Raw genomic sequence first — 19226 nt, forward strand, 5'->3', positions numbered from 1 at the left:
AAATTCTTTGTCATCCTCTTCATTCACAATCTTTCTGATTGTGGAAATATTCAGCTGAAATATAAGTCTTTTAGATGAAACATTATATAAATTCTTACATTGAATATGTTTGCTACTGTCTGACGTATTGTAGATTTTAGAATATCAGGGTATAACTATTTGAATGAGCGGACCTGAATTCTAAATAGCACTTCCTGAAACCCTGTCTCTTTTTTCAATCACTTTCGGCATTTTCGTAATAAAAATTGATATCAGTTGTGGCAACGGCGTTATGACATTAACGACATTCCATGAGTGCCAACCTTACTCCGTTCTAGTAACAAAAACTTGAGAAAATTATTTCAAGGCCAACCGACTGCTAAAATAAATGCGAATGGAGTATAGTATAATGCACGCAGTTGTTGCAAACGTCAAGTAGTCTTTACCTAGTTCAACATCGAACCAATGTTCGTAGTCCCGATAAACAGATGCTATCTCCTTAACTGTTAACGTTCCTCGCTTCAACAGTCAATAAATTAATCCCCGTTTAACGTCTAAAAAAACGTATTCCAATATATCAGATAACAATGATCGTTTTCGACGAGTCTATCGGGCCGGGGCCAAAACTCCAAGATACCCTATAATTATTGTTAAATTTCAATCAGACCACTATCTCGACCGATATAAAATCCCGATATCGCAGATATTCCTTAATTGGTCAAACGAGGAAAGTCGCGGATCTTGTGTAGTGAAGGGGCATATATAGTTTGATTAATTTATTATGATATCGGCATCAAGGGATTATTCAAATCTATATAGCTTTCTAAGCACTCGTGGCGATATCAAAAATTCGCTGATGGGAACACCCACGAAGTGTGTGTGTGAGGAAATACGATCTTGTTTTTAGATCGGTCGTAGAGAGTTGTTGGCTCTGCGCCATCAGAAGTGACGCGAAAAATTCAGGGTGAGTCTTTGACTTGTACATCTACATCAACAAAATGATCCTGAAGTCAAAGAAAACACTGTTTCCTCTACCATTTTCTCCAAATCTGCTCGATTGGAAAGATACAGGCTGTTATATCTCAACGATTCAATCCAAATGTGTACATGATTCTTCTTCTTCTTCTTTAATTCAAGCGATTCGCCACATTACTGATGTGTAGCGTCTCAGAAAAGATTAAGTATATCCTCTTTAGTCATAGATTCAGCTTGTTATCCTGAGAGGCATTTTGTTTTCACTCTTCTGTGTTTGGCAACGTTTGAGCCATCAGAGGAAATAGGTACATTCATTTTTTACATAAAAATTATAGGCTAAATGGGTACGAGAAGAAATAACCTAGTCACCTAGGTGACTAGGTGACAAAGAGCTGATTGAACACACGCTAACGATAAAGGATGAGCATTCCGAAATCACACTGCGTTTCCATCCATTGTTCAACGGTACGAGTGGTCACCTTTAACGGTGACGTAAAAGTCATACCACAAAGATCGTATAATTCACATAGATGACCATTAATTTCCCATCATTTTTCGCGATCTACAGTCTATGGGGAGAGTAGGTGGTAAACAGTTTATTTTATTCGAGCAGAGTACGCATTCAGAGAGCAATAAACTACATAACATTATGAGGTACACTAAATCATGGTTGGATAACATGGCGGCCATATTAACTTAATTAATGATCGTGTACAATTGGTATTTATTGTCATTTCCGTGTCCACGAGTGTGGAGACGCGACAATTTAAGTAGAATTTGCGCACTTAAGACTGAGGATTCTTCTGTTTTGTCATTAATTTCGCCCGTTATAGCTTTTGACATAACGCGAGCTCAATCTTATACAGTTTCACTGGTACAAAGTAACTAGTACTAGTACAAACAAAATTTCAATGTCAAAATATTTTATTACTCAACATATTCTCCTCTTAATTGGATACAGTTATTACAGCGAACCTGCAACGTCTCTAGACCTTTCAAAAACAATGCTCTGCAAACCAGACCTCCCCAGCTTTTATAACCTCCTCGTTGGAAAAAAATTTACGACCTTTCAAACTTTTTTTCAGTTGGGGAAAGAGGTGATAGTAGGATGGAGTCAAATCTGGTGAATAAGGAGGGGTGTTCTAGTAATTCAAACCCTAAATCACGAATTTTTCGCAAGGCAACATGAAATTTGTGTGCAGGGGCGTTGTCCTGCAAAAACAAAACACCTTTGGATGGCTTTCCGCGTCTTTTCTCTTAAATTTTTTCCAGTAGAGTAGTCAGTAATGACGAATAGTAATCTCCGGTTATTGTTCTACCCTTATCCAAAAAATCAATCATGATTACTCCATGGCAATCCCAAAAAACTGAAGCAAGAACTTTTCCAGCAGATTTTTGGACACGAAACTTCTTAGGTCTTGGAAAACCAGAGTGTCACCATTCCATCCATTGCTGCTTTGTTTCTGGATCGTAGAAATGTACCCAAGTCTCATCCATAGTAACGATTCGTTTTAAGAAGTCTACATCGTTTTCAAATCGAGCACAGATCGAAAGCGATGCTTCTACCCTTGCACGCTTTTGGTCAACATTCAAACATTTGGGGATCCATTTTGTAGCAATTTTTCTCATGTCCAAATTGACGTGAACTATATTACGAACGCTTTCGTATGAAATATTCAGTGCTTCAGATATCCGTCTTAGCCCAATTCGACGGTCTGATAAAATCATGTTATGAACTGCATGGATATTTTCGGGGACTGACACAGAAACTGGCCTTCCCGATCGGTCATCATCTTCAATGGAAAATTTACCGTAAAACGGGGTTACTTTGAACCACGTGGCTACTTTGAACAAAAAATAAATTTCGTTATATTGACTCATATTGAAATAATCATTAGGTTTAGCGACATCTAGTTTTCACCACTCAATTCGTCACACATTTAAGAATGGTATGTCAACACTGGTATGAAACTTATTTCTATGAAGTAGGCAATCTCGGCATTTCATTTCTAATCTAAAAAAGTAACGTTCGAAAAGGTGTGCAAACTTCTGTTGCTGCAGCCGTAAGTATTCACACTAAATGTTCACAAAATATATTTGCTACAACAATACATTTTCATAGCAGAGCTATATTGAAACAATTTGAAATATTTCAACTTACTTTTTTTGTATGAATTTTTTATTACAACAATGAGGTTAGACATCGTTTTCGGGGTTACTTTGAACCGTGTTCAATGAAGCCCTAGCACGTGATCAATGAAGCCCCAGCTCTATTATTATCTTGCTGAAAATGGTCCGCTCTTATAAAAGAACAATTGGAGCAAGAAAATAAGCCAACTTTACACCTTAGAGAAAGCTCTAAGTGAAATAAAATCAAAACAGAAGTCTTTGCGTGAAGCGTCCTCGTTTTATGTAAATTGTGTATTTCTGTTGAATAAATTTTTTTTTCTTTCGAAAACAAGAAGTTTCTAGTTTTGAAGTGTTCAAAGAAACCTTATCTGTGGAGTTACATTGAAATTGCATGGTTTCATTATATGCTTTCAAAGTAACCCCGACTGCGGGGTTACTTTGAACAGCCACAAATTAATTAAAAAAAAAAATGTTATTGATCGTTTTGAGATCTCATTTTTTTGTCATTAGAAAGGACGAACTGACGCCCGTAACATATATTTTTTTGGAATTTTTCATTCACTGCCTTACTGGAGATATATAGATTCAAAACAAAAAACCGTTCAAAGTAACCCCATTTTACGGTACCTCTTTTGAAGCTTGCAGTCCAATTTTTCACGGTCGCATACGAAGGACATTGACCACCAAGGGTATTAAGCATATCTTCGTAAATCTGCGTACCTCTTAACCCTTTTAAATACAGGTACTTGATGATGGCTCGATACTCCAATTTTTCGATTTTCACAATTTCGGTGGACATCTTCTATCTTTTGATTTATTACGTAGCTCTAGTTTACTTTTTTGACCTCAAACTTCACACAATGAAACTTCTAATGAGTTATTGTTCGTTGCTAACTGGTTTAGGCTAACTAGATATCAATACATCTTCGTAGAAAAGTTTATTCGCACCTTTGATTTTAAGCCACCTTCATGATTATTTTTTCAAGGTTGTTACCAGTACTTGGCGTCTAAACGAGGTCTTGAACATTTTTTCGAATTTTAATAGTTTCTGGGATACAAAACCCAGAGTACCTCTGACTTTTCTGTTGAAGAGAGGAGGAAGTGGATCATAATAAGTATTCACTTCGAAATAATCGAATAGAATTTCCACACCACATGCAGACGTCATCAATACAATTTCACTCTATCTGATGGATGGCTTACAAGCCACGTATAACTTAATGCTTTCAAAATTTGCTCCCGCAACAGAAAAAATCCACTTTCGAATCCTCTCATCGTCAGATAAATAAGCGTCGATTGCCGAATGTTCAGATGGAAGGTTTATGTTTGTAAGTGAAACATTTTCACGTTTGCAATTAATTATGGCATTGCGAAAGATATACGTGCATTAATTTCACTGAGAAGAATTTGGGTGACATCCACAATGCGTCCACGGTTATGGACGGAACAGGATCCGGGAGGTGGAGTTATTTTCGAGGAGATGGTATTGTTTCTTGCACTCTGGGACGATGTCTTTCTGTTATCGACCATCTCGTGGAGTGTGACAACGTGGTCACTTTAGTTTCATTAAAATTTTCCCACTTTGGTTTTCATTGGACGGCTAAATGTTGATTCTTGTATTTATTTACTGTTGTTCTCGATAGTTCTTCAAGAATTATTATTGTTATTATTATTATAACAATAATGTTTAGAGCTGAGGCAAAGCCTATATAAGCTCAAAATACAAAAAAAAATCAAAAGTATGCGAAACTAAACATAAAAAAGAATTGAACAATGGAAAATAAATAGTGATTCAGACAAAAAAAAACAGAAATAAAGATCAAAGATCAATCATAAATCTTTTAACCCTAGAATAAGAAGAAAAACTACCTCCTTAAACGTTCCTGAATAAATGAGTATCTAGGATTGCAGTTTACAATTTACAAATATGTTATATTCGACGATAAGTCATTATTTGGATGAAATATCTGGTGACTTCAACTGTGGACTAAGCAACGAAACTATAAGTATCAATTTTTGCAGCTTCAGTATGGAAATAATTTCGGGAGCATTTTCATCAAGAAATTATGAAAACTGTTGACTGTTGATACGTTAAACAAAAATCCTACAAGAGGATACATGCCATATAGGAAGATTCAAGAAAAAAATTGATGTTTCTTATATCTTATCATCGAAACAAGCGCTGAGGAACGATCTTTTAGATTCATCGTATTTATTAACACCTTATTCGTCCTAAATATCATTGATATCAGTCAATCATTTCAGGTATTATAAGTTCTTGAAGAAAAAAAAGTGTGGAAAGATGGTTTCTTACTAGAAAACATGCTAGATAGAAGGTTTAGTGTTTCTGTTGATGATAAATATAATAGTAGTAACTTGAAAACCTTGAATAACGGTCTTCCACAAGGATCAGTTTTGGCACCTCTTCTTTTCAATTTGTATCTGTGTAATATCCCAACTACTTCTTCTGAGAAATTTATATCCACTGATGATTGTCCTCGAATTTCTTCATTCTGATTTTAGATGTATCGAGAATAATCTGTCAATAGATTTAGAAATTTCGAGGAATGACTTTTTCGAGTGGCGTTTGCGTCCTAACCCAAATAAAACCGAGGTTTCGTATTGCCCTTTAAATAATCATCGAAAATTGAGCGTAGTTTACGTTATTTCACATAACTTCAATCCAGAATATCTAGAAGTTAAGCTGGAGTCCTCGCTGAATTTCAAAGCCCATTTGGAAAATTTGCGTCTGAAGTTAAAAACTAGGAATCATATCCTGCACAAATTAGCTGGTAGTTCAAGGGGTACTCATGCAGCTACACTTCGCCCTAGCTTTGGGTTTTTCTGCTGCTGAATATTGTTGCCCCGTTTGGGTTAATAGTGCCCATGTGGAAAAAATTGATACACAGATAAATCTTTCTATGAGAATTATTACTGGAACCATTATATCTTCACCTATTCAATGGTTACCAGTTCTTTCAAATATTCCACATACATTTCTGAATGGTTATAGTGTTATACATACAGTTTCTAAATCTTTTTTGAATTGAGTTGTGAATTTTAGGTCAATCTGACACTCGATCTGACATATAGAATTTATTTTATTATGTAATATTTTTCTGCTTTTGTTTTTTTTTATTTTATATAATAGTTTTTGGTAACTTGTAGAAGTTACCATTTTTTTTTCTTTTTCTTCGAGGAAAGCATCAAGTTTTGCAGTGCTTGATGCCCTTCGATATGAAATATTTCAGCTTATTTTATAAACAGTGTAATCTCTTACAATCCACTTAATGAATCTAGTAAACAATCCCATTTTCTTGATTTTCTCTTTTGGATTCGTTGGAGTGTCTCTGAGACAATAAGCTCGCGAAAAATCATCGGAATCTATTTAACAGTTTCGGAATTATAGAAGAAATATTCTATGATTTTCGAGATACAACCCAGTGTAGGCCTGAAGGACGTTGGAGTGCCCTTTCATATGATCACATTTTCATTTCGAGGGTACGAAGTGATCAAAGTAAAGATTCACAGAATATCCACCTTCAAAACTCCACAGCCTACTTGTTAAATCACCGGAACCGATTTGTTTACAAACATAAGCGACAAAAAGACGTCTCTTCGAACGGCAAAAGCAACTCACCGGATTTTCCAACCTTGCCACTGCCCAAAACAACCACTCTGATCTTCGGCCCCGTGGATGTAGTCATTCCTTCGGATTTCTTGAACCTCTCGCCTTTAAATCACCGGTCAACATATCTGTGTCGACGACGACGACAGCCGGATCGCGACAACAATTACCCGCGGACCTTTGTCGCGCGCATCCGGCTCGAAGGACCACAAGGGACCGCCGTCTCGGTCGGGCCGAAAACGGGCGTGTTTTTTCCGGAAATCGGCACGTTTCTGCGTGTCCGAAGGAACGAGAGACGAAGTACTGCAATCACTTTCGCGTGCCTGGCGGTCGGCGACTGGCTGACGAGGTATATCGGATGCGAATGCTGCGGTACTCTCTGCCGAGGCGACCGGCCGAGGATAGGAAGGTTACTAAAGGTGGACATGGACCCGGTGCCGAGGTGGGTACTCCTTCCGCGGCAAGGCGGTAGCAGGAAGATCCGACGCTAATTGGTACGACTTGATTTATCGGTCGGTACGAAATTTCCAGGACGACGCGATTGTAATGACGCTAACTGGGACGGTCAGCTGATTCGGCGATGTGGAGCTGCGATTTACGGGCCTAGCTTCGATTGTAATCCGGCTCGAAGGACCACAAGGGACCGCCGTTCCGTGATTGTAATGTTGATGAGGGTTATTTGTGGCCGAATTTCTTAGAGGAGATTCGCTAGGTAGAAAGGAAGATTTGGACAGGAGGAACAATCCTCCAATCCTCAAGAGAAATACTATTAAGGGCCAGGTTCATCAAGGATATAAACCAAGATTAGACTTGACTCCCGTTAAGAAAAGAAGCTAGCCAATTTATGTCAATTACGCTTCTAAACTTAACATTAAGTGTCACTCTGTTTTGTGGTTTCTTTACCCTCCTTAATCCACTTCACAGACAAAACAGATGTCCCAGAACCTTTTTGTGGCATAGGAAAATGCACCTACATGAAAGAGTTTCAGATGAAGGAAACAACCCATGAAGTATTACTCTGGAGGCATCTTTCTGGACTGGAAAACTCATAAAAGTCCCTTGGGAACCTCAAAACTGTTAGATCTAACAGTATCCTTATATGCTGCACCTCCTTCCTGGATTTTCATAAGGCGTTGACGGCTCAGAAAACACTTGATGAAGGTAGGTCTAGCAGAAACAGACAGGTGCAAATACTGTGGGGAAAAGGATGATAGGCTAGATCAACTGGTGCCAGACTGCCTTGTCATTGCCAGCAAGTGGAGCAAAGACAGTAGAAACCTTCGTTCTTTCCAACTCTCTCAGTGAGAAAATAACACTTCTGATAACTTGCAAAATAGTAGGGTATCGTCTACGTTACGAGATGCCGCTAGGTAGAAAGGAAGATTGGGAAAGGAAGAACAATCCTCAAATCCTCGAGAGAAATACTATTAAGGGCCAGGTTCATCAAGGATATAAACCGAGATTAGACTTGACTCCCGTTAAGAAAAGAAGCTAGCCAATTTATGTCAATTACGCTTCTAAACTTAACATTAAGTGTCATTCTGTTTTGTGGTTTCTTTACCCTCCTTAATCCACTTCACAGACAAAACAGATGTCCCAGAACCTTTTTGTGGCATAGGAAAATGCACCTACATGAAAGAGTTTCAGAGGAAGAAAACAACCGATGAAGTATTACTCTGGAGGCATCTTTCTGGACTGGAAAACTCATAAAAGTCCCTTGGGAACCTCAACACTGTTAGATCTAACAGTATCCTTATATGCTGCACCTCCTTCCTGGATTTTCATAAGGCGTTGATGCCTCAGAAAACACTTGATGAAGATAGGTCTAGCAGAAACAGACAGGTGGAAATTCTGTGGGCGAAAGGATGATAGGCTAGATCACCTGGTGCCAGACTGCCTTGTCATTGCCAGCAAGTGGAACAAAGACAGTAGAAACCTTCGTTCTTTCCAACTCTCTCAGTGAGAAGATAACACTTCTGAGCACTTGCAAAATAGTAGGGTATCGTCTACGTTTCGAGATGCCACAGGTAGTTCAATTTTCCTAAGAACAGTCAGAATAATTGATTTATTTCTCTCAGAAATATGTTGATGAGGTTAACACCGGAGTAGACTTAGATCGACTAGATCCTTCACTGCCACACAAATCTCACCATCACCAGTCGATTCCACTTCTAGCATTACCCCCCAAGATCCCCTGACCTATATTCAATCTATTACGCTTATTTTTCTCACTGAGAATACATGATTTGTTTGAAATCTTATATCAAAGAATACGTCCGATGGTTTCAGAGTTATAGGCGTACGATTGGTATGGAACTCAGCTTGAACCTTCGAAACGTTAGTCCAGACCCTAATGCTAGTTCCAAAACTTGACAGGATTCAGATGTCCGGAAAAATTGGGAAAATAAATGTCAAACAACATCCGAACATCTCCCAGCGAATGGAATCCAGCCTCCGAAGAGAACAATAATAAATTCCTTACCCGATATAATCATCGAAACGTAAATATCCCTCCTTGGACACCCCGTATATGGCGCGCACGGATGACTCTACGATTTTGGTCATCGCTGAGAAGGCCTCCTGAAACCCTTCAAATTCGTTCACGTACCATCTTGAGTTACGCCTCGTTAAATCGCCCGAGCAGAAGCCACTATACGGCTTTATTGGGCACGCTATATCCTGTCATCTTATTGTTCCAGTTCCTTTCCCTATTTGGGCTCAATTCCTCTTCGGTTTTTTTTTTACTGTGTCGTCTAGGCGCATCCACGAAACGACAGTCGAGTCGTGGTGTAATCTCGCATGCTCTGAGCGTCCATGGGAGTTTCGTAGACGAACATGCTTGGCTGTGATTTTTTTTTTTTCACGAGCGAAGGGAGGACATACATTGTATGATATGTCTGAGGGGAAATCCCACGCTGATAAATCACGTGGGTCATTATGCAGGGCAAGTCTCTTGTCGAGCGATCCCTAAACAAGCCCCTACCTAAGTATTCCTTAGCTTAAGGGAGTTCCTAACCTAACCTAACTCTGTGTTTAATATAAAATCGTTTTTATAGAACAAAGGTATACTTTGTTAAGGAATACTTAGCAAGGGGATGGCTAAGTGTTCGTAGCTACGAAATTTGGCTACGAAGTGACAGACGTCATGGTTTTTTATGTCTTTCAAACAAATTCCTTTTTATATATTGAAATATTTCAATGTCCTGTGCTCCATATACATTGATTCTCTGTAATAATTAAAAAGGAATGTATTTCGTAACACATTTCAACAATATATCCCAAACATCACCTCACTGTAACAGAGAAAAATTGCCACTATTCTTGTCTGAAGATATTCAATAGATTACCCAATCACATCAGGAGAGAATCTGAATTGAAAAATTTCAAGAAGGCACTGTATAAATTATTGGTGGAATTAGAACCATATAATATGGAAGAATTTAATATTTGATTTATTTTGTTATTTGACACTATTTCTTTCTACTATTTGTAGTATTTAGAAATAAAGATGTATTCTATTCTATTCTATTCTATTCTATTTCGAAAAGATGAGAATCTGAGCTAGTGACCTTGACCTGTCATCGTAGTTTGACGTTAAAAATATTTATTTCGAGAAAAACTACGCTGTTAAGTATCTGGTTTTGAAATCCGGTAAATTATGATAACAGAAATTCAAGTGAGCTTTTATAGAATACATAATAGTACTTCACTCTACACATTTACTACTACATAACACTGGATTATGTGAGCTATCTAAAAATAGATGGTGGAAGTGGATTTCTTGGAGTAATGTCTCGAATTTATTCGATGATGAAGTACAAACAAAATTCTTGGCAGAATCTTCACCAAGCAGAAGTTAGATCAGAATGGATTGCTTCTTTAGCTAAGGGTCACTTAAATTGGTTTAGGTATCCCTTAAAATTTAGGTATCGTTGGTGAAAACGGGCATCCAAATTGTAAACCAAAGAGAGTTTTGTCATCAGAATTTTCTCGTAAAAACTTAGGATTAGCATTGCCATGCTGTCTCTGATTTACTGACTTCAGTATTCTGAAAAATGCTGAAAAATCTCAAGACATTTTCAGATCTCTCAGTGTTCAGCTTTAGAACAATCACCAGAGGGTTTGTCATTTTCCTACCATTTTCCTGGAAAAACCTGTGAACTCACAGGCTCCTTCATCTTTTCAATCTGAACGTCATCATCAAGCATGAGATGACCTAAGCCATTTCTAACTAGAACAAATTGAGGCAAGGCCCTCTATGGACTATAATGACCCAGTAACTTCGAAAAAAACTGATGATTCAGCATCATCTAAGTAACAAGAATGATCAACATGGAAATTAAATCATAATTAGTAGTAGTAGAGTCCATAAAAGGAGTGTGAGATAACCGATATGAAAGTGAACAAATGGATATCTTCCCAAATGAGATCGTGAAACAAATTTAATAATTTTCTTTGGGTACCAGTAGTAGTGAATGGATAAAACGAAATTTGGAAAATACTCTATTGAATATGGAGACTAACCTTAGCTGAAAACCAGTTCTTTCGTCGAAAAATCGATACAAAGATGCCCTCTGGTTGACATCCGGCAAGTCAATGATCAATATGCAAATAGAAGATAAATCTAATGGTACATCCAACCGTCTTATGGCCCATAAACGCCACCAAATTGAAACGAAGGAAATTTAGAGTCCAAAAGGTGATATAAAATCACGAAATGATACGTGTATAAGACGTATGGACGGCCAAATATGGGTAATCTATATTTTATAACGTCTTACCTACAATGTTACCACATAAAGAGATTAATAGGATAATAACTTTTATTGGACGCGAAAGAGGTTAAAACACGGCTTTGAAGAAGAACTTTCTCCGTGTATTGTTGTTTTTATTTCTGTATACGAATTCCCTCGACGTACGCGACCAAGTTGCATTACCGGGAACGGTATGGAAAGGAGATACAAAGGATGGAGATGTTACCCGATGTTTGATTTTTACGCCTGACTGATGACCTATTGATGATTTATCGTTTGGTTCACAGCGGGTTCATGCGTTCGATTGAACACGTAACCTTCTGGAATTTTTCGTCTTCCATATTATAATTGGTATCGATTTATTTCTATTTTTTTAGGGCTTACACTGAGTGACACTAAAAATGTTATCATATGCCATAGGAAGACTGGATTTTTGACGACAAAATGACTACGTAGGGTGTTTCAAAAGGTGAGTTTTCATCACCCATATAAAGGGTGAAAATGATAAAATTATTCTTTAGAAATAACGACTATGCGCGAATAACAGTGGCTTTATTTAACTAACGACATCTTGGAAAAAATATATCCTATGCTTACGTTTTGTAACTGGTTGCCAAATTTGACGCTACCGGTTCACTCTGAAACGAAAACAGGGTTCATGAAAGGGACGAAGCGAGGGACTTGGCCGTCTTAGGTCATGTAGCAACGGATCCGACCTTCAGTACTGGGAAATTGACGGATGTATCTGGTGTTTCACGCCAGAGAGGGCCAAGTCAGCGACCCGATCTTCGAGAGACAACGAAAATTCTCGCTACCATCGGCCTGTCTTCCGATATCTCTGCTCCTCTTCAATAAGTCGATAATTGAACCCCGTCGCCAAATATAGGCACGAAAATAATGGCTCGGTACCGCGACGCTAATTCTCGGATACGTTCCGAAATCGGCAGGATCTGGTCGTATAATTCTCTCCGGCTCGACATGCGACCTTATCTGCTAAAATCCCGCAACCACCCGGAGTAAGCCGGGGCCTAATCGTATGCCGGACTCCGAGGTGCCAGCCGGCGATGTGTCTATGCGCTGGCCACGTTTAAAGGACTCCGTTCCTGCGCGATCATCCAGAAATACCCTGCTGACTTGGCAACGCCGAACGACAAAAAACAAAAAAACAGAATACGTGCCTCAGAGCCGAATGATACGTTTCCAGGGACTACGAACAAAATGGCGGTGGTTGTGGCAAGATATGTGGGCTTTGTTTGAAGACTTAATCTTTGGGGTAGCCTCAAAGGAAGAAGTCCCAGATGCCTCATTCCACTGCGACCTCCAGGTCTATTATGCCTCCCATTAGAGCTGTTCTCAAAACTGCGCCATCTACAACTGGCCCTCCAGCTCCTAATAAACTCCAGTATCTGAGAAGGAAGCTAAGTCCACATTGCTCCTATAATTTCCTCGTCCAAGACATTCCTTACGCAAGCTTGGCGAAGTATTCTGTAGCCAGGTGAATAGGAGTAGCCTCCTATTCCCCACAGAATCTACACTCGTCGTTTTCTGATAGGCCATTCTCATCGAATGCTTCTTAAGGCGACAAGGTCCTGTGAAGAAGCCAATGAGAGGCGAGATCCAAACACTTCTTGTGCAGTTTCAAAATTCCGAAGGAACTTTCTGGAATTCATACCTGGAAGATTCTCTCTTGGTTTCCTACATCTCCAGGAACCTCTCTGGACCAGTAAGTGGCGTTTGAGCTTCCTTTCTGGCGATGTATTGGCTTCCTCGTTTCCTTTGATTCCAGAGTTACCTGGAACCAAGACTAAAGAGACCCTGTTATTCTTATTAAGTTCCCTTAGGTACTCCCATGTCAGCTTTGAGTCGTTGACGTAGTTCAGTTCAGTGCTTTGAGTGCTGCTTTACTATCAGAATGGATCATTACGTCATCCTTGATGGTTTCTTTCCAGGTTTATGTCTACGCATCTTTCGATTGCGAGTATTTCTGTGTGAAAATACTCGAGCAGGAGCCTAAGGATAGTTTACACTTGGTGCTTGTCCTGTTTATGCCAGGGCCTTCTACTATCGTGGTTTTGAACCATCTGTGCACCATTTAATGGTATTAACTTTAAAATTTTGGGTGGTGTATTACTTTTCTCATTCTTCCATTCACACAGCATCGTGTTAAATTTCTTCTCAATGCTCACATTCTTTATCATAACATCACTAAGTAGGTTTGCTGATGAGATTATTTGTTTAGAGAGGACCAGGCTTCTCTGACACGTCACCTCTCAGTGAGACCAGTAGTTCTAGGAATATCTTTCTCAAAACTGCTAATGAAAGTCGGACTTTGTAACTGCAGTCCACATTCTCATCTAGAATCCTCCTCAGTGATCGGTCTGACATTCCCAAAGCTACGGTATGCCTTGCGTAGATCGCACATCTGCACATTTTCAGGTGTTCTTTCCTTTCTGGGTTGTCCACGTCCTAATCATCATCGTTTACTACCTGTTTCCTAAAGATGGAGAGCCCAAGTTTCGATTTCGGACAGAAATTTCGAAATGGCGATCACAGAACGGTTAGTTGCATCCCGATGCAAATCATGGTGCCTAATGATAACTGCAGACCCTAAGGAACACATAGAGCCCTTCCTCACCTACCTGTCTCCACCACAGCCCGAGGAAACTCCTCATGTACATTATTCCAAGAGGAAATTCGGTTTTTCTGAAGGAAAAACAAAAACTACCCCCAAATTCCTCAACTTTTGACGAGTAATCAATCTCTTGTTGAATGGTACTTTCTTGACAGTTATAGGGGGGCACGAAATGGTCAAATATGTGGCCATTACCGAGTGTTACAATCTGATTTGTACGGAATACTGATCGAACCGAAAGGAGTCAACTTAAACGAGATCCTCCTAGGAGCCTGACGCGTCTGCCAAGCTTCCTCAGTCCCATCGTCGTAATGAGCTATTTGCACGATGCATACCGCTAGCGCAGACGTTCCTAGGGCTTCATTACAACAACGCTCGGTACCATCGTCGTCTAACAGCGATACTACAACCAACCACTTCTCTCGTCTATACGATCGTCCAAATATCTCCCCAACCTCCTAGCCTGCCAGAAATTGGAAGTAACCATCCGAGACGTTAGACCGTCTCGACGTCCGGACCCGTACCCCTTAGCGAAAAAATCGGCCTGCGTTCCGGCGAAGACGGATCGCGTAAACAAAGACCCGGTTTGTTATTTTCTTGGACGGATGTAGTCGGCGCGACTTGCAGGCGCCGCCGACAGAGGGCATTCGCGGTATGTGGAAAAAATTTCGTATTCTTGCTCGTCGGTAATTACGGGAGTGTCGAATGGTAATGAATCTTATTTATTCATTAATAATATGAATATGCTAGGATGTAACCGGATAACCATCTTCTGATGGACGATTTGCATCGAATATTACAACTCGGAAGATGTAGCCATAGTTTAGTTTATTTCGCTGCTACCTTAAGGTTACTGTGCCCCTCATCAGAGAGTGTCAACGCCAAAAGTGGCATGGAAAACATGATACGTGGTGCGTCACAGTCGAATGACAAGTTTCGAAGGACTATGAACAAAATGGCGGTGGTTGTGGCAAGATATGTGAACGTGGTTTAAAGACCTAATCTTTAGAGTAGTCTCAAAGGAAGAAGTCACCTCTCAGTTTCAATTTATAGTTTAGTAAGGGTCAAAGTCTCTTGTGCCTCCCTACACAGCTCTTCTCAAAACTGCGCCCTCTACATCTTGCCTTCTAGCTCCAGAGTTTCAATGAATTCCAGTATCTGAGAGGGATTCAAGAGGTACTCATTCCTCCTATAATGTTTCCGTCCAAGACTTTCCTTGCGCAGGCTTCCAATGGTGAGGCTTTCTGTAACCAAGTGAACAGGAGTTTCCAATTATTCCCCAGAGAATCTACACTCTGATAAGCCTATTCTCATCCTGGGCTTCCTAAGGAAACTGTTTTGCTTTCTTCCTTTTCCAGAAACTGGGTGTCCTCCGAAATTGTGAAAATCGAAAAATTGGAGTATCGAGCCATCATCAAGTACCTGAATTTAAAAGGGTTAAGAGGTGAGCAGATTTACGAAGATATGCTTAATACCCTTGGTGATCAATGTCCTTCGTATGCGACCGTGAAAAATTGGACTGTAAGCTTCAAAAGAGGTAAATTTTCCATTGAAGATGATGACCGATCGGAAAGGCCAGTTTCTGTGTCAGTCCCCGAAAATATCGATGCAGTTCATGACATGATTTTATCAGACCGTCGAATTGGGCTAAAACGGATATCTGAAGCACTGAATATTTCATACGAACGCGTTCATCATATAGTTGACGTCAATTTGGACATGAGAAAAATTGCTGCAAAATGGATCCTCAAATGTTTGAATGTTGACCAAAAGCGTGCAAGGGTAGAAGCATCGCGTTCGATCTGTGCTCGATTTGAAAACGATATAGACTTCTTAAACCGAATTATTACTATGGATGAGGCTTGGGTACGTTTCTACGATCCAGAAACGAAGCAACGATCGATGGAATGGCGACACTCTGGTTCTCCAAGACCGAAGGAATGTCCAAAAATCTGCTGCAAAAGTTCTTGTTTCAGTTTTTTGGGATTGCCATGGAGTAATCATGATTGATTTTGTGGATAAGGGTAGAACAATAACCGGAGATCAATAGTCGACATTACTGACCACTCTACGGGAATAAATTAAAGAGAAAAGACGCGGGAAGCTATCCAAAGGTGTTTTGTTTTTGCAGGACAACGCTCTTGAACACGAATCTCATGTTGCCATGTAAAAAATTCGTGATTTAGGGTTTGAATTACTAAAACACCCCCCTTATTCACCAGATTTGGCTCCATCTGACTATCATCTCTTTCCTCAACTGAAAAAAAGGTAACAACGAGGAGGTAATAAAAGCTGTGGAGGTCTGGTTTGCAGAGCAAGAAGAAACATTGTTTTTGAAAGGTCTAGAGACGTTGCAGGTTCGCTCTAATAAATGTATCCAATTAAGAGGAGAATATGTTGAGTAATAAAATATTTTGACATTGAAATTTTGTTTGGTTCTATAGTAGGCTAAGAATTTTTCAATATATCCTCGTGCATCAATGCAAATTCAGTGGATTTACCACCACCGAATCCAAAAACGAAAATTACATCAGCTGCGACTTTGTACACCTCCCTAACATCGGTTTTCTTAACCCAGGGCTGTCCTGGGTGAAGAACATCAACGACCATTGTGTAATTCTCCACGCTTGGCAAAAAAGAAAGGGTACGCAGCTTTTTCTTCGAAACTCTCTCATACTGCTGAAGCAACAACGAGACTATTCAATTACGATGCATAATTATCGTCCCATCGTTCAGAGGGGCTCACAAAAGAACCCAACAAAGTAAATCGACTTTTTCCCGACGAGAAAAGTCCGAGAAATCATTAAAGTATATCACCGAGGAGGCAGCCAGCAACACCCCAAGACTCATCTCCGGGCAACCAAGGACACCGGCAGCGACCAAAACGCATCACTCGCATTCGACACGGCGCGGAGGTCAAGGGCCTAAATTTTTTTTCTATCACCGCTCCGCGAAAGTGCAAATTTTTACGATTGCGCCTAGCAGGTGAACGCAGGCCGCGCGACTCGGAGATTTTACGATCCACCATGGGCATCGTGCGTGGCAATGAATGGGCCGAGATGGTTCCCATAAATCAAGTTTATGGCTTGGCCGCTTTGCCTTTCCGATTAGAGGCACCGTGATAAGAAAAATGGTTATTGGTGAGGAACGGGAGTTATGCAAGAACTCCGCGATAATTGGTACGCCGCTGAATTATTGGATTTGGTGTAGAAGGACGTGACGAGATGAGGACTTGGGGAAATTATCTCTTTTATTGGTTTTCGGTGGACGCTTAGAGAGTCGAGTGTATTTTTCTTTGTATCTTAATGACGAGGATCAATTAACGTTGCCTCGGACCAGCTGTCATTTGTTACGGATGCGTTCTAATGGGATTCGGGCATGGTGACCCGAATTGATGTGGAAAAGTTCGTCGAAAGGTCACTCGGTTCAGATTGAATTCCATCAAGTCAAAAGGTTCCGCAAACATCGAAAAATTACGTCAGCAATTCAAACCTAGTGACATAGAAAGAGAATTTATCAGAAATGTGCCACAGACTCAATGATAATCTCGCAAAATAAACTTAAACCGCCACCCAGTAATGTTGAATTTGAACCTTAGATTAAATCTTCATGTCCTTCCCCTATTGGAAGTAAGTTTGACTGTCGGTGCGAAAGCTCCTGGAGAGACACAGAGGAGACCCTGTCATCTTCGATTTCTTACCTTATTGTGAGGTATTTTACTGGAGGCGCCTCCTCTTATAACCTGTAAACCTGCAACTTTTGGAGACTGATTACTGTCCCTAATGTATGATGGGTGATAGTCTTGATTCTAGTTGTCAAACGAGTCGGGAAAATCCGGGGGGGCATTCGAGAAACTATCAAATGACAGAAGGTTCAGAAACCAAGACAAGGGCTGGTGCTGAAATATATATTGAGGATATATTGAAAAATTCTTAGCCTACTAAACCAAACAAAATTTTAATGTCAAAATAGTTTATTATTCAACATATTCTCCTCTTAACTAGATACATTTGTTACAGCGAACCTGCAACGTCTCTAGACCTTTCAAAAAAAATATTTTTTCTTGCTCTGCAAACCAGACCTCCACAGCTTTCATTACCTCCTCGTTGGAGGAAAATTTACGACCTTCTAAACTTTTTTCTGTTGAGGAAAGAGATGATAGTCGGATAGAGCCGAATCTGGTGAAAAAGGGGGGTGTTTTAGTAATTCAAACCCTAATTCACGAATTTTTTGTCGCCATTCCATCGATCGTTGCTTCGTTTCTGGATCGTAGAAATGTACCCAAACCTCATCCATAGTAACAATTCGGTTTAAGAAGTCTACATCGTTTTCAAATCGAGCACAGATCGAACGCAATGCTTCTACCCTTGCACGCTTTTGGTCAACATTCAAACATTGGGGAATTCATTTTGCAGCAATTTCTCTCATGTCCAAATTGACGTGAACTATATGAGGAACGCGTTTGTATGAAATATTCAGTGCTTCAGATGTCCGTCTTAGCCCATTTCGACGGTCTGATAAAATCATGTCATGAACTGCATCGATATTTTCGGGAACTGACACAGAAACTGGCCTTCCCGATCGGTCATCATCTTCAATGGAAAATTTACCTCTTTTGAAGCTTGCAGTCCAATTTTTCATGGTCGCATACGAAGGACATTGATCACCAAGGGTATTAACCATATCTTCGTGAATCTGCTTACCCCTTAACCCTTTTAAATACAGGTACAATACTCCAATTTTTCGATTTTCTCAATTTCCGTGGACATCTTCTTTTTTTTAATTTATTGCGTAACTCTGGTTTACTTTTTTGACCTCAAACTTCACACTGACACTTCTAATGAGTTATCGTTCGTTGCTATGGTAACGCAATATTTTTGTATGCATGGAACTGGTCTTGGCTAACGAAATATCAATACATCTTCGTGTGTATATTAGTTTCCTCAGAAAAGTTTGAACCTAAGCACAGATTAGCAAGACGTGGTTTGTACCTACGAGAAAAAACAACAAACAACGTTAAGAAAGGAAGAACAGAATGAAGAAAGTTAGGGGCACCAAAAAGAGCAGAGTTGGTGCTGCTGCCAAAAAGTAATTCTACGAACAAGTCATTTCACAGTAATTGAGGATA

At 39.8% G+C, this 19226-nt stretch overlaps 1 protein-coding gene across 1 annotated transcript in view; it reads right to left on the minus strand.

Moving 5' to 3' along the window:
- LOC123318625 (ras-related and estrogen-regulated growth inhibitor-like protein) overlaps positions 1-7102 on the minus strand; it is a 43374-nt gene extending 36272 nt beyond the window's left edge. Inside the window, exon 1 of the mRNA XM_044905298.1 lies at positions 6725-7102. Coding sequence (XP_044761233.1) covers positions 6725-6791 — 67 coding nt within the window. The 5' untranslated portion in view covers positions 6792-7102. The remainder of the gene's footprint in view (positions 1-6724) is intronic.
- Between the last annotated feature and the right edge of the window lie 12124 nt (positions 7103-19226).

Source organism: Coccinella septempunctata, chromosome 8 (genome assembly GCF_907165205.1).
Source record: "Coccinella septempunctata chromosome 8, icCocSept1.1, whole genome shotgun sequence".
NCBI lineage: Eukaryota > Metazoa > Arthropoda > Insecta > Coleoptera > Coccinellidae > Coccinella > Coccinella septempunctata.